General features: G+C 40.2%; 1 protein-coding gene across 1 annotated transcript in view; it reads left to right on the top strand.

Annotated features, from left to right (window-relative positions):
* LOC100768060 (ankyrin repeat domain-containing protein 36A) overlaps nucleotides 1–8,181 on the top strand; it is a 236,859-nt gene extending 228,678 nt beyond the window's left edge. The window contains exons 26-27 of the mRNA XM_035452430.1: nucleotides 1,591–1,694; nucleotides 8,040–8,181. Coding sequence (XP_035308321.1) covers nucleotides 1,591–1,694; nucleotides 8,040–8,052 — 117 coding nt within the window. The 3' untranslated portion in view covers nucleotides 8,053–8,181. The remainder of the gene's footprint in view (nucleotides 1–1,590; nucleotides 1,695–8,039) is intronic.
* Nucleotides 8,182–15,267: the final 7,086 nt, after the last annotated feature.

The raw sequence follows: 15,267 nt of genomic DNA, 5'->3' as shown, positions 1-15,267 counted from the left end.
GATCCTCCTGCCTCTGCCTCCAGAGTGCTGGGATTAATGGCGTGCGCCACCAATGCCCGGTGAAAATGTAACTTTCAAAGTAGCACCAATCAAAATCAATAGGAAATACACACCATTAGCGTCTCCAATGGAATCCATGCAGTAATGATTGATGGGTGGTAATCCATGAAGACTGAGGTATAAGGAAGATATAAATGAAAGGATGACCTCAATAATAGGCTGAGACTGGAACTGTGGATTAGATGATCTAAAGAAGCCTAGAGGAACTCAGTAAGAAATGGGTGACTTAGAAAAGAAATAGCAGGGCTTCTGCATTTAGGAATGAAGTAGGGCTCAAGCTGACTGTGGAGAAGTGTGGGCATCTCTAGAATCTGCTCATGAGACATAAAACATGATGAGGACTCCAAAATGTCCTTGTCACCCTGTATTTTGTTAATGAATTTGTAGGATTAAATCCTACATTTTAAAAAGTTGGAGAGATGGCTCAATATGCATTTCTCTGGCAAAGGACCCAGGTTCCATTCCCAGCACTCACATGGTGGCTCATAGCCATCTGTAACTCCAGTTCCAGGGAGACTGGTGCCCTCTCTGGCCTCCATGTATGCCAGGTAGGTACACATACATACATGCAGGTTCTCACACATGCACGTAAGGTAAAATAAATCATTTTAACATCAGATTTTAAGTTAATAAAAGGTGATAGGTGATGAAAAGAGATTTTTAGATGGACTGTGTATTAAGGATATCAGAGCCCACTGGGAGGGCTTAATCAGATGGAAGGGGATCCAGAAGAATCAGGCAGAGATGATGCTTTGTGGTGTTAGCATGAAGACTCTCCTTAAAGAAAGATAATAAGTAGAGAAGAAAATTCCAAACTCCCCAAAGAATTCTTACAGAGAATATTTTTTTCTCATCCTAAAGTCAGATGAGAATGACTTAACAAATTAAAGGAATGTAAATTCTAAGGGGCTGGAGAGATAACTCAGAGGTTAAGAACACCGGCTGCTCTTCCAGAGGTCCTGAGTTCAATTCCCAGCAACCACATGGTAGCTCACAATCATCCATAATGAGATCTGGTGCCCTCTTCTGGTGTGGAGATATACATGGAAGCAGAATGTTGTATACATAGTAAATAAATAAAATCTTTTTTTAAAAAAAATAAAAATGTAAATTCTATAAAAATTAATGATGAGGGGGACCTGAGAGATGGCTCATCGGTTAAGAGCCCTGGCTACTCTTCCAGAGGATCCAAGTTCACTTCCCAGCACCCACTCTAGTGGCTTACAACTCAAGCTCCATTACATGTGACACACCTCTTTGGCCTCTGCGGGCATCTGCACACATGCATGGCATGTATACATACACATGCACACACACATGGGGGGGGCACAAAATAAATTTCTTCAAAACTTAATGATAAATATATAAATAAATGAGAGTTGGTTTTAAGGAGTTATTTTTTAATCTGATCCTAAATGGAATGCTACAAACTTGTATAAATGCATATTACTCATAAGCTCATAAGAAATGATTTTCTAAGAGAAGAACAAGGCTCCTGATACTTTTAAATATTTTTAAAATTATTTAAAGCTTGGAGATGGAATGGAGGAACTCATTCAGCAAGCACAATCTCTAGAATGTACTTTGGAAAAACAGATGGATAAAAATGAGGACTTGATGATAGAGCTAGCTGGGTAAGATTTTAATATTTTAAATCTTTTCAATCATTAATTAGCCTCATCACAATGTTATTTCATATTTTTGAGGATTTTATATATGAGTGCCATATCTACTCTATTTCCCTCCCTCTGACTCCTCTCATGTCCCTCAACTCCCTCTCAAAAATACGGCCTCTTTTCCTTTGATTTTCACTATTACATATATATATATATATGTGTGTGTGTGTGTGTGTGTGTGTATATAAATGTATAAATACAGTCTACTGAATTCACTTGATACTGCTCCTGTGCATGTGTTTTAGGGGTGACCACTGGTGTTGTATAACTTCATTGTAATTTATTTTATGTGTGTGAGTGTTTGTGTACCACATGCCTGCCTGGTGCCCACCAGAAGAGGGTGTTGGCTTCAGGGTAAACAACTACCAACAAGTAGTTGCATCTTTCAGTGACATTCACATATAAGTATGTTTTCTACTTCGCCCCAGTTACTAATCTCTGGGTTGCAGATTATCATTTTTGGGGGGGAGTGTTGAGACAGGGTTTCTCTGCATTGCTTTGGAGCCTGTCCTGGAACTCTCTCTGGAGACCAGGCTGACCTGGAATTCACAGAGATCCGCCTGCCTCTGCCTCCTGAGTGCTGGGATTAAAGGCATGCGCCACCATTGCCTGGCCAGATTATCTTTAATAATTTGTGTTTCATGCTAAAATGGATAATAATAGTTACAAAGCATCTGAAGGTGCTTCTAATACTTATTCCTCATGTGATATAAATGTCATAAAATTTTTTCCTCAAATTATTTGTTAAGTTTATAATTTGCACAAGAGCCATAGACTATCTAACAAAAACCCCAACACCAGACATGGGAAGCCAGTTTTTGAGTTGTTAGTCAGAGTTATCCAAGAGACTCCAAAAACAGTATAGGCTATTGCTGTTATCCTTGACTATTTCCCAGAGGTTGAAAGTAAGTTCCTATTGTGGAAAACGGTCCAGGGGCTCCTGAGCTGGAACTGACCTGAATGCCTCCTCCCTAGCTTTATCAGAAGGTGCTATGCAAGATTTCCAGGTGGGGGAAACAACAATAATCCTGCCTAATTATGATGCCTATAGACTACAACAACAACCAGCATGACACAATACCCATAAGGGTGCAACAGTGATATGCATACCTAAGGCCCACTCAACAAAAGTGGAATCACTCCTGGTACAGGAACTTAGACAGTAACACAAGGCCAGTGAAGCCATGGATCTTGGAGAAACACCTACAACCACTACTTTACTAAACCAGTGCAATTTCTAACTATATCCTAAATATCTCTCCTTAAACACACAACTGATCACAATGGAAAGAACAAGTGATTGTGCGGTGCCCTGTTCCAGCTGATACATCTTAACACAGCTCCCCCTCATCAGGCTCAGGTGTCAGGGCAGAAGAAGAGTGGGAAGGCTGTAAGAGACAAAGGAACATGGAGCTTGCTGAGAGAGTGTGTCTCATAGAAATGTCAAGAAGCTACAACCGTGAAATCTCATCAACATGACTTGGACAAGGATGACATCAATAGACACGCTAACATGGAAGGGGGGCTCTCATGGGGCTCAACTCCAGACAAAGAACTGCAGGCAGCTAAGGAATGCTGCGAGTGGAAAAAACAGTCTTCCCCACAAAAGAGCCCTCCAGTTAGTTATTCAATATCAAGTGGTCAGCCCCGAAATTGTATACATACAAGTAACATTTCATGGGTTGAGCTGAGTAAGTTGTCTGTATATATTTAGAACTAAATATATGTAACAACAATTAAAGAAATAGAGGCCAGGAATTAGAAAAAGAAAAAGAGCGATACCTAGGAAAGGTTGGAGGGAGGAAAGGAAAGGGAGAAAATTATATAAGTATTTTAATTTCAAAAAATAAAAAATTAAGATTATAATTTCAGGCTGGGAGAGATGGCTCGGCAGTTAAGAGCACTTGCTGCTTTTCCAGAGGACCCAGGTTCAATTCCTAGTACCCACATGGCAACTCATGACCAGTTCTGTAACTCCAGACCTGGAGACTTGACACACTCTTTTGGCTCCCATGAACATGAGACATGCTTGTGATGCACATACATATGTGTAGGCAAAACACATACAAAAAAATTACTTAAAGATTAGAATTTCATTAGAATATTTTCAATTCATTTTAAGTTGAGACAAATGAGAGATTCGTGACTTACAGTTTTGTTCCTTTTTATGATATTGCATATTGTCTGCTTAAATTATTAAATATTGATGCTGAAAACATGCCAATTCTATACATTTTTACAGATTTAAGAAGTTCTTTGAGGAGACAAAAAAGAAGTTAAATAAGCTTGAAAGCAGAGAGCTTAGTGGTCCTAGTGATTTAAAATCCAGCCAATTTGATATGCATATTCCAATTAATACACTAAGGCATGAGGTAATTTCAATAATCTGTAAGATTCAATATCTCTTGATTTGGGTAAATATAGCTATATGTTCTTTGGCCAGTAAAACAAAGATTTAAAACAACAACTTCACTGAAATCAATGAAAATATATATTTTTTTCTATTAAAGGTGAGTTGTGCTGATTCTCTTTATTTCTTTATCTTATTTATTTATTTTATTCTATAATGTATGAGTGCTTTGCCTGCCTAGCTATATGCCATGTGCATTCCTAGTGCCCTCAGAGGTCATCAGAGGGCATTGTATCTCCCAGAACTGGAGTTACAGATGGTTGTGAGCCACCCTGTGGATAGTTGGCACCAAACTCAGGTCCCCTGGAAGAGCGTCAAGGACTCTTGACCATTGAGCCATCTCTCCAGCTTCTCTTAATGCTGGCAGATGACTTAACAACAAACAGTCCACCATTACAATGTCAAAATTATAAGTACCTTGTCGGTTCTAGTTGCTAGCAGCATTATTGGGCTACAATTGACAGGCTGTGAAAGCCAGTCAGTTGAAGTATACATTACAATTTAGTAGCATGGTATATATTTACAGATACACAAATATCATCTCAATTTTTTACTATTTTTTACTATCCAAATATGTTCTAAACCTCTTAGCAATTGATCTGTCATGCTGAGACTTAAGGAACCCAGTATACGTAATTGCTGTCAAGTTCATCTATCTGAACAGTTTTGTGGAGAGACACAGTCTGCATTCTAACTGCCTTTGTGTCTGGTTCCTTTTATTGAGCATTCTTTTATTGTTCAGCCTGTTCAAACACCTGTATGTATTTCATTTCCATTTAATTGCTGATTAGTGTCCTGTCACATGGGTAAGTCGTACATTTTGTTTATATGCTCACCGATCAATGGACCTCTGGGTTGTTCCCACTTTGAATTTTGATTGCTGACACTGCTCTGAAAGGTCTTAGGTGCCAGTCAGGATCAGTGTCTTTCAGAGCAAGCCTGTAGTCAACACACCAGAGCGGCAGGGGCACATGTACATCCATGAGGCTTCAGTCAAGAGAGGAGCCGGAAGCAGAAGTTCGGCCATGCGAGCCAGTCCTCTTCCTCCACTATAGTACTCTCAAGCCTTCTGTTCTTGTAGCCCCAGAACATCAGAAATTTGGGGCCCTGGACCCTGATTGGCATGCAAATAAGATTATAAATAGGGCCAATCAAGGAAGAGCTGTCAAAAAGCTATCAGCAGCTCCAGTTGCTATGGTATCACCTGTTACTTTTCTGACCTGATCCTGCTTGGGGCTCTGACTGTCAAAAGCCTGGGCCTGCATGCAGCTAAGGAGGGCTTGTGTTACAATAAATCTTACCGCCAAAAGCCACTGAGCCCCGCCACCACGTGTATGCTTTATGCCAGCCGCCCGCCCGAGTTAGGGCCCCAAATAGTACACAGAGACTTATATTAGTTACAAATGCTGCTTGGCCAATGACTAGGATTCTCATCTGTTAGCTCAGTCTTAATTATCATAAATATATATATTTTTATAAGACTTATCTTATCAGACGCCTTCCAATGTCATCCTCCCTTGCCGGAGGATCACATGGCGATTCTGAAGGAAGAGCAGAGGGAAAAAAGGGACCACTTCCTGCTTGTCCTTCCTTAAATATGAGTCTCCCTGCTATGTCACTTCCTGCCTAGATCACCACTTCTTTACTACATTTCCCAGAATCCTCTTTGATTCCTAGTCCCACCTAACTTGCTTCCTCAGTGGCCAAACAATAATTTATTCAAAAATCAATAAGATGAACATACACAGTACATTCCCCATCAGGCTTGGCTCCCCTACATGCAGCTGAGGAGGGGTTAGATCCCCTGCATACAGCTGAGGAGGAGTTAGATCCCTGCATGCAGCTGAGGAGGGCTTGGCTCCCCTGCATGCAGCTGAGGAAGGGTTAGATCCCCTTGCTCTCAGAAAGCCCCTCATGGGGTGGGAAGCTCTTCATCCAGTTAGGGCTAATGTGGCCAGTTTATGCCTGCTGAGTCCCTAACATAGTAAGATCTGGCCTTCAATGATAGCTGGTTCTTTCTCTCTTCTCTACTGAAACATTCAGGCTCTCACCTAGTACTTCCTCTTTGTTCTCATTTCATGGTCACAGAATCTGTTGACCCAGTTCACTGCTGACAGCATTTAAGTTTTCTCATTTCATTTTAGTTCACATCAGTGTTTTTACCAACATGACATCAGCTTATTTTGTTGGGAATTAGATCAATGGTCATCTTACAGATTCCCTTTTGATGTAGTGTTGTGTGAGTTTTCTCGGGGAGGGGGAGGAATGGGGTATGATGACAGACCAAAAACACAAACAAACAAACAAACAAACAAAAACAAAAAACACCAAATCCAAGCTGGGCAGGGTGGTACACACCTTTAAGCCCATAGGTCAGGAAGCAGAGGCAGGTGGTCCTCTGTTTGAGGCCAGCCAGGTACATAGTGAGTTCCTGGACAGCCACAGCTCTGTAATAGAAATACCCTATCTCAAAAAACAAAAAATATAAAGAAATGAATTCATCCAAGCCTAATGAGTTTGTTGTGGTAACTGATAGGAGCATGGGTGACTCACCGGCAGCTGTGTCACCCAAAAGACCGTCTCAGCCTGAGTGATGACTCATGGAAGCTGCACCCCAGGAGTTCTCCTCACAGTTAAAGGCAGCTCTGCAGGAGAGCTCCCTCTCCCAGCTTGGAGGAAGCAGATACAACACCTGGCATCTAACTTTGTGCTAGAACCAAAGTTGATGTTCACAGCACAAACTTGATTCTCGAACACCACAGTCCCTTACATTCACGTCTTGCACCTAAACCACTAGAGTCACACAGCCCAACCCAAGATTCACAGGGTAATTGGTCAGCCCATTAGAAGAAATTCATGTCCAGCCCCTAAATATCTGTAGTAACCAAGGAACACAGCAATGAAATTGTGATCATAGCAATAACTTACTAAGTATTGCTTCCCTAGAGACATCCAGGAGCAAGCTATATCAGACTAAGTGTTTTGTTTTGTTTTTTGTTTTGTTTTGTTGGTTTTTTGAGACAGGGTTTCTCTGGGCTTTGAAGGCTGTCCTGGAACTAGCTCTTGTAGACCAACTGTTCTTGAACTCACAGAGATCCACCTGCCTCTGCCTCCTAAGTGCTGGAATTAAAGGCGTGTGCCACTACTGCCGGGCCTTATATCAGATTGTGTAAATCCCAGCATTTGAAGGCAAAAGCAAATGGATCTCTGTGAGTTTGAGGCCAGTTGGGTCTACACAGAGAGTTCCAGGTTAGTGAGGGATACATAGTGAGACCCTGTCTTAACAAAACAAAACAAAAAACCCATACTAGAAACTAGTTACCAAAACAAGCTCACACTCAGGAGATGGGTCTTATGGGAGAATGGAGCCATGTTTTGAATCCACCACCAAAGAACTAAAGGGAAGTCATCCTAATTCATCCAACTAAATTTTGTCAATACTTTTGTTTAATGTGTTCCTGTATTTTATGGAATGAGTCCAAAGTTTACAAGGCAATGCTCTTAAATCAGAACATATTTGTTTAAAAAGAAAGAAAGAAAAAGAAAGAAACTTAGAGGCACTGAGTATTCAGGAGGAAAGGGCCAGAGACTTCCGTTGGCATGTGACTTATTGTCATGTTATTAATGAAAGAATAAATTAGGCATGGAAAATGACAGCTGTGGTTGAGGCATAAGTGACAAAGATGTATGTAAAGAACATATTTCTGTCATTCCTGCTGTGTTTAATTTTGCTTATTTTCTGGATAATCCAATGGAGTACATTCTAATAGTCTGCTACAGAGTGTAACTTTAACTTATTATAGCTGAACTGGCATCAGTTGTCTACTGGCTTTATGCTAACCTAGCTTCGGTTTTTATCCTTCACCATGAAACCATATTTTTTATTCATACAGTTATACAAGCTGAAAGAAAATTGGGAAACTACATATTACAAATATCTACACATGGCTGTAAAACTTCAGTTTATGGAGCAAGAGCTAATAGCAATAAAAACAGAACAAAAGAAGCGTGGATGCCTACTCAAGGACCTCAGCGCTTAGAAGTTCTCTGCTGAAGAAGGTGGATGCAAGAGCACGAGGTAGGTAGTGTGAGAGCAGCAGAGCCCGCAGAGCCTGAGGAAAGCAGGCAGCTTGCAGAAAGCTTTTTCCCTTTTTAATTAATCTGCAACAAGTCTGAATTCATTTCAGCACAGTAGTAATGTGGATTCTATCCCTTGCGTTTCCTCTTCTCATAGCGGTTGACTTTGTAGACTTCTGAATGGCATACATCTCATTTTAAAGTTTTCAATGTATGTCATTGTTCTGGTTTCTATTGCTGTTAAAAAAAAAAACACTAATAACAACTAGGAGAGGTGTACTGGCTACTTTTATGTTAACTTGACATAAGCTAAAGTAATCTAAGAGGAGGGAACTTCAATTAAGAAAATGCCTCCAGCTAAACTGTGTGTTGCACGACTTTAATCCCAGCACTTGGGAGGCAGAGACAGGCAGATCTCTGTGAGTTAGAGATCAGTCTGGTCTACAGAGCACATTCCAGGACAGCCAGAAAACCTTGTCTTAGGAAAAGAAAAAAAAAAAAAAAAGGTGAGCAAGCCATGAGGACCAAGATAAACAGCACCCCTCCATGGCCACTGCATCAGCTCCTGCCTCCAGATTCTGGCTCTGCTTGAGTTCCTGCCCTGACTTTCTTCCATGAGGGACTTGGAAGTGTAAACCAAATAAACCCTTTCCTCCACAACTTGCTTTTGGTCATGGTGTTTCATTACAGCAATAGCAACCTTAAGGCAGGAGTAAAGTGTTATAATAGGTTTTTACATGTCCTGCTCACAGATCATTGCTGAGAGAAGCCAGTGCAGGAACTGAAATCAAGCAGGGCAGGAACTGATGACTCGGTGGAGGAACACCACTTACTGGCTGGGTCTCCATGGCACTGCCCACAGTGGGCTGGGCTGGGCCTTCCCACATCAATCACTAATCAAGGAGATGCCATATATTCTTGCCCACAGGCCAGTCTGATGGAGGTAATGCCTCCAGGGAGGTTCCTTCTTCTCAGATATGTATAGGTTAGTAACAAATTGACAAAAAAGTATTGATCCTCCACAAGATTTTAGACAATCATTTACATTTTAAGACAACTGAGAAGATAATAAAATTTTCTATGTGAAAGTTAAAACATACTGTTAAATATTTCCTTCAGTCACAGTTTTTTTTTTTTCCACCTTGGTTTTTTGAGACAGGGTTTCTCTGAGGCTTTGGAACCTGTCCTGGAACTCACTCTGTAGACCAGGCTGGCCTCGAACTCACAGAGATCTGCCTACCTCTGCCTCCCGGGTGCTGGGATTAAAGGCATAAGCCACCAACGCCCAGCCACAGTTACATTTTTGTTTTGTTTGGTTTTGTTTTTTTGTTTTGTTTTGTTTTTTCGAGACAGGGTTTCTCTGTGGCTTTGGAGGCTGACTTGGAACTAGCTCTTATAGACCTGGCTGGTCTCGAACTCACAGAGATCCACCTGCCTCTGCCTCCCGAGTGCTGGGATTAAAGGCATGCGCCACCACCACCCGGCCACAGTAACGTTTTTTAAATGTTTTTGAGCTGATTCTTTTGTTCTGTGTCTTGTGAAACTACATCGTGGTTAGCATGAGGGTGACTCAGAGCAGAATTAGCAAACACACAGCCCAGGCTCAATTCTATCGCTTTTCAAAGGAAAAGAGTATACTGATTTTATGTTTTAAACTTTCATCAGGTTTCTGTTGGTTTGGTTTCATTTCATTTGAGACGGGTTCATTATATAGACCAGACTGATCTCAGATTCGGAAATCTACCTGCCTCTGCCTCCTGTGTGTCACCATGCCTGGCTTTATGTTTTAAATGTAATACAGTTGACATTAGTAATAAAAATTTTAAATCCCAGCATCTTATTTAACATACTTACAACTGCTTGTGAGTTGATCATTCTTAACTAAAGGGAACAAGAGTAAAGTAACTGTTCGAAGATTAATTATTTTGAAATTTTGTACTTTTTGCTTTAGACCCAAACAAGAGATCAAAACAACACTAAGGACTTAAGAGACACTAATGAAATTGTGACATTAACCCAGATGGAACTGAGAATTAAAAACTTGGAATCTCCGCTAGCCACCAGGGGAGGAGCTCAGCAAAGTCTCCATGAAGGAGGAGTGCTAGAACCTGACACCACTATGCTGAAGAGAGTGGTATGATGCAGACATTGAGAACAGAGCTTGGTGAGCAAGCCTAACGGAGGCCACAGAAATAGCAGAGCTCATGTGTCTCTGCTGCAGGTTAATGGGTACCAGGGAACTCACAACAGACTGGGAGTTAGAAAATGAATGTGCATTTGAGCTGCCATTCAAGGAGGCTCTTCTTCCCCTTTTCACTTTGGATTTCTATGGCCTTTTGCTCCCTAATGCTCTCATGTAGCTAACATGATTAGACTAGTATTCTAAAGCTTTCTAAATAAGGCATTTATATTCTTATTAAACTACTTTGTGCCATTTTATTAAATAGAAATCTTAACGTGTGTGACTATTTGGGGAGTATTACAACTTGAATGGCTATGGAGAGGGAGTAATGACAAACTTCCCCTGGCATGTTCTGACATGGGGCTGACTTTCCTGGATTGAGATCCCTGTTGACAAACTGTCATTGACAGGTTTCCTAGGTTGTATAAAGACATACTTATAACACAGGAAAGAAGCACACAAATGAAGGGAAAAGTGACCCATAAAATCCTCAAAATGACTGCATCTCAGTGTGAAAGGGTGTGTGGACCTCGGAAAGGACAGGCCCCACCCTGGATGGCTTGGTAATGTCACAATAACAAACTCGGGAGCCACTCTCCCTCCCTCTGATCACCAAATCTGTTTACTCTCCGTCCCCCAGAAACTGTTCCTGCTAATCATCCTCAGGGTTAAATACTTACTTTAGCCCAGGTTTCAGGTAAATTGTGAAGATAGTAAAAGCAAAACTTTAAATGACTTCAAGGAAGGGTTTTTAAAGTCCTAAGCCAATTTACAAAGCTACTTCTAGATTGGTTTTCAGTTTAATTTTTAGTTAAATAGAATTAAGAGCACAATAATTAATAAATTTTGTATAACATGAGGTCTTTTGTAGTCAAACAGATTATTATACCCATTATCCACATAATTTTACTCTTTAAAGTACAAGTATTAGGCTGGAGAGATGGCTCTGTGCTTAAGAGCATTTGCTGCTCTTCCAGAGTAGTAGGGTTCAAGTCCCAGCATCCACAGGGCAGCTCATAACCATAACTACAGTCCCAAGGGATTCAGTGCCCTCTTCTGGCATCCCCGAGCACTGCATGCACATAATACATGGCCATACATGCAGACACTAACACCCATTCACATAAAAATTAAAATAAAGGAATAAAAATTCCTAACACAAACATTTTCATAATGTCATCAATGTTTTTAATTTAATTTTGTGAATTATGTGTACATGTGTGGGTATGTGCACATGAGTGCAGAGGCCAGAGGAGGAGTCAGATTCCCCTGAACTAGAGTTAAAATTGGTTGTGAACACTCAATGTGATTGCTGAGAATTGAACTCAGGTCCACTGGAAGAGCAGTATGTGGTTTTAACTTCAGAGCCATCTCTCCAGCCCCATCTTCAAGAATGGTGTCGGTGGATCCCTTCCTCCCAGAAGGCATGGTGTTACCTTTCTGTTAAGTCATCTCTCGAGCTGGTTAGCTCAGAATCCCTCTAGAAATGTTTATTTAAAGTAATTTTAAATCTATAATTGTGTGCAGTGGCATTTTCATCTTTAAGGCACGGTCTAAATGGGAATTCCGTTTAATTATATGAATCCTCTTAAGGAACTTTTCACTGGGGGAGGAAATACCTTCTGAAGTGTGCGGTCTTTGTGGGACTAGAGAGACTGGAGAGGTGGCCAGTCCACACCCTCCTCGGCTTACCAGCAGGAGAGGATTTGGCCAGGCATTGGGGGGAAGCCTATCCCACAGGCCCTTGTAAGGAGCAGCTTCATCACGGTGTTGTTATGGAGTTTGTGAGCCCTGGGACTGTAGACTCAGTCCAATTATAGTTAAAAGATTGATTGATTAGCTGCTAGCAAGATGACAGCCAAAGCTGAATCTTGGGAGTGTCATGAAGGAGGTATACGGGGAAAGGTTATTTAAGGCAAAACCAACCAGAAGACCTCCAAGCAAGCAAAAGCTGGTCTCTTCCGCCAAGTTTAAGTGGCCAAGGCATCTCAGAATAATCTTTGGGTATTTGTGTAAGAATGTTATAGAAACCAAAAAAGCATTTAGTCATAACAAGTAGAATGGTCATGGCTGGACATTTTTGGGTGGAGGTCACTGAGTCAGGTTGCTGGATGGATGCCTGGCATAAAGTGCATTTCCTTTAGCCATCACATTTCCACTGACTATAGATCATAGGAATCAAATCATTGATTCAAATTTATGTAGAGTTAAAGGTTGATATAAAGTTGTGTTGAATATATACATAATATATATGTGTGTGTGTGTGTGTGTGTGTGTGTGTGTGTGTGTGTGTGTGTGTAATATATTTATATTTAAGTAGCCAGTTTATAATACAAGGGCCAATACAAAACAAATTCCATGGTTTTTTGCATGTGCTTTTTAAAATTGTTTTGGTTTGCTTTTTATGTTTTTTTTTTCTTTTAGAGGCAGAGAACATGAAATTGGGTGGATTGGGAGGAGGGAGAAGATCTGAGAGCAACTGGGAAAGAGGAAAGAATATGATCAAAACATATTCTATGAAAAATTAATAATATGTAAAATACACTTTTCCAAAAAGCATTTGCTGCTCTATCCTAGCAGCCATATCAGGTGGTTTACAACATATGTAACTCCAGCTCCCAGGGATCTATCACCTAGTCTCCTCAAGCATCTTTATGCAAACATGCAGACATACATGCATACACATAAATCAAAAATTAAATAATTTTAAAATATTTTAAAGAAATAATGTTAACCTTACTCATAAATGCAAATAAAGTGATAACTTACAGTGAAATTTGATTCAAGGAATTGTATATTACTGCCTCTAACAGTATAATGCATGATGGTTTAAGTTGGCTTCTATGTCATTTAAGTTGGCTGTGATTCATAACAATTTTAGAGTTTTCCTGCAGCATGAAAGGGTTGACACTCCAGTCAGAGGTGAATGATTCACAACCAAACATATAACCACACATAGTTTTAATTTAAATGAAAATGATATAAATGTATCATATGAAGTAAAAAAAAACTACAAAACTAAATTCCTATTAAGTTCATTTTTCAGTTTCTTAAATACAAGTATCTCATGGATTGCTATATTATGCTACTGCGATTTTATCTTATTTTGTAATTATTGCTGTACACATTGTTGATGCAGTGAAATTTGGATAGTCAAGTTAGAATATATTTGAATTTATCTATAATTGCACAAACAAGTGAGGTACAAGATGACATGATTATACATCCATAAAACCTCGACATTCTGACAATATCCACTCCTGTATTACCCTCTTCATACCGCCTCCTCATTCTTTTCAAAACCCTTCTATATCCTTAGTAGTCCTGTTACTTTACTATCCTACACACGCACACTCAAACATACGCATGCACCTAAATTTCACACTTGAAATAAAACTTGTAATACATAGCTTTGTGATGTAGCTTATTTCTCTTAACATAATGATCTCAGTCTATTTTTTTCTGTTTTCCTGCAAAAAATAACTATCACTATGATTTCATTTTTCTTTCTGGAAAAATAAACTTTTATCATGCTCATATATAGTATTTTGTTACCAATTAATCTGTTGATAGGAGCCTGGGCCAGTTCTGCACCTTGAGTCCTGTGACTGGTGCTGCTGCAGACAGATGCGGGCAAGTATCTGTATTGTCAGCTCTTATTCCTTTTAGTGCATACCGGGAAGAGGCACAGCTATATCTGCCCACAGTTCTAGATTCAGTTAGTTAGTTGAGTATTCGTGCTTTGCCTGTGTGTATGTTTGTCTAGCACATGGCATGCAGTGCCCACAGAGGGAATAAAAGGACATTAGATCCCTTGGGACTGGCTGTGAGCCACCTTGTAGGTGCTGGGAATTGAAACTCTGCAAGAGCATCCAGTGCTCTTAACCAATAAACCATAACTCCAGCTCTGGTTATTATTATATAACATGTAATAATGAAATATATAGGGGTATTCCATACTAATTTGCACGGAAGTACATTTCCCCCAAGTATGTAGAAGGGATATTTTTTCTGCTACCTCACCAACAAATACTTTATAGTTGTTACTTGACTTTATTGAAGCTAACCATTCTGAATGGGGAGAAATGGACTTCCAGTGTAGCTCTGATTTACATTTCCCTGGTGGCTGAGAATAGTGGACATTTCTTCTTGTATTTGCAGGCTGTTTCTACATCCTCACCTGAAAAGTTTCTGCTTGTTTTGTGCATGTGTTTATTGGAATGTTTGTTCTTTGGGCATTTAAGTTTTGAGTTAGTTATTTATATGTGCTGTGTCTCAATCCTCTGTCATATATCTGGAAAATATTTCTCTCATTCTGTACATCTTCAGGCTGCCAATCACTTTCCTTTGTTGTGTGGGAGCTTTTAAATTTTACACAAACGGGGCAGTGGTGGCACAGACCTTTAATCCCAGCACACGGGAGGCAGAGGCAAGGGGACCTCTGTGAGTCCGAGGCCAGTCTGGTCTACTGAACGAGTTCCAGGACATTCTCTAAAGCTACAGAAAAACCCCTGTCTCAAAAAGGAAGAGGAGAAGGAGGAGAAGGAGGAGGAGGAGGAAGAGGAGGAGGAGGAGGAGGAGGAAGAAAAGAAAAGAAGAAGAAGAAGAAGAAGAAGAAGAAGAAGAAGAAGAAGAAGAAGAAGAAGAAGAAGAAGAAGAGGAAATTTTACACAATCTGGCAATCTGGTTGGGTGATTCTTACTGCTCTTTCCTGAGATCTTCAAATCCTATACAGAATAGCATTGCCTCTACACTGAAGCCTTCCCACAGTTATGGTCTTACACTAATGTCTGTTTTGTTTTGAGATGTTTTTTGTATAGCCTGGATCAGAGGAATGTCATCTTAGTCTTGTGTGTCTTCAC

This window comes from Cricetulus griseus, assembly GCF_003668045.3.
Source record: "Cricetulus griseus strain 17A/GY chromosome 1 unlocalized genomic scaffold, alternate assembly CriGri-PICRH-1.0 chr1_1, whole genome shotgun sequence".
NCBI lineage: Eukaryota > Metazoa > Chordata > Mammalia > Rodentia > Cricetidae > Cricetulus > Cricetulus griseus.
Note: the sequence above shows the minus strand (reverse complement) of the source record. Positions and strands in the feature narration are given on the sequence as shown.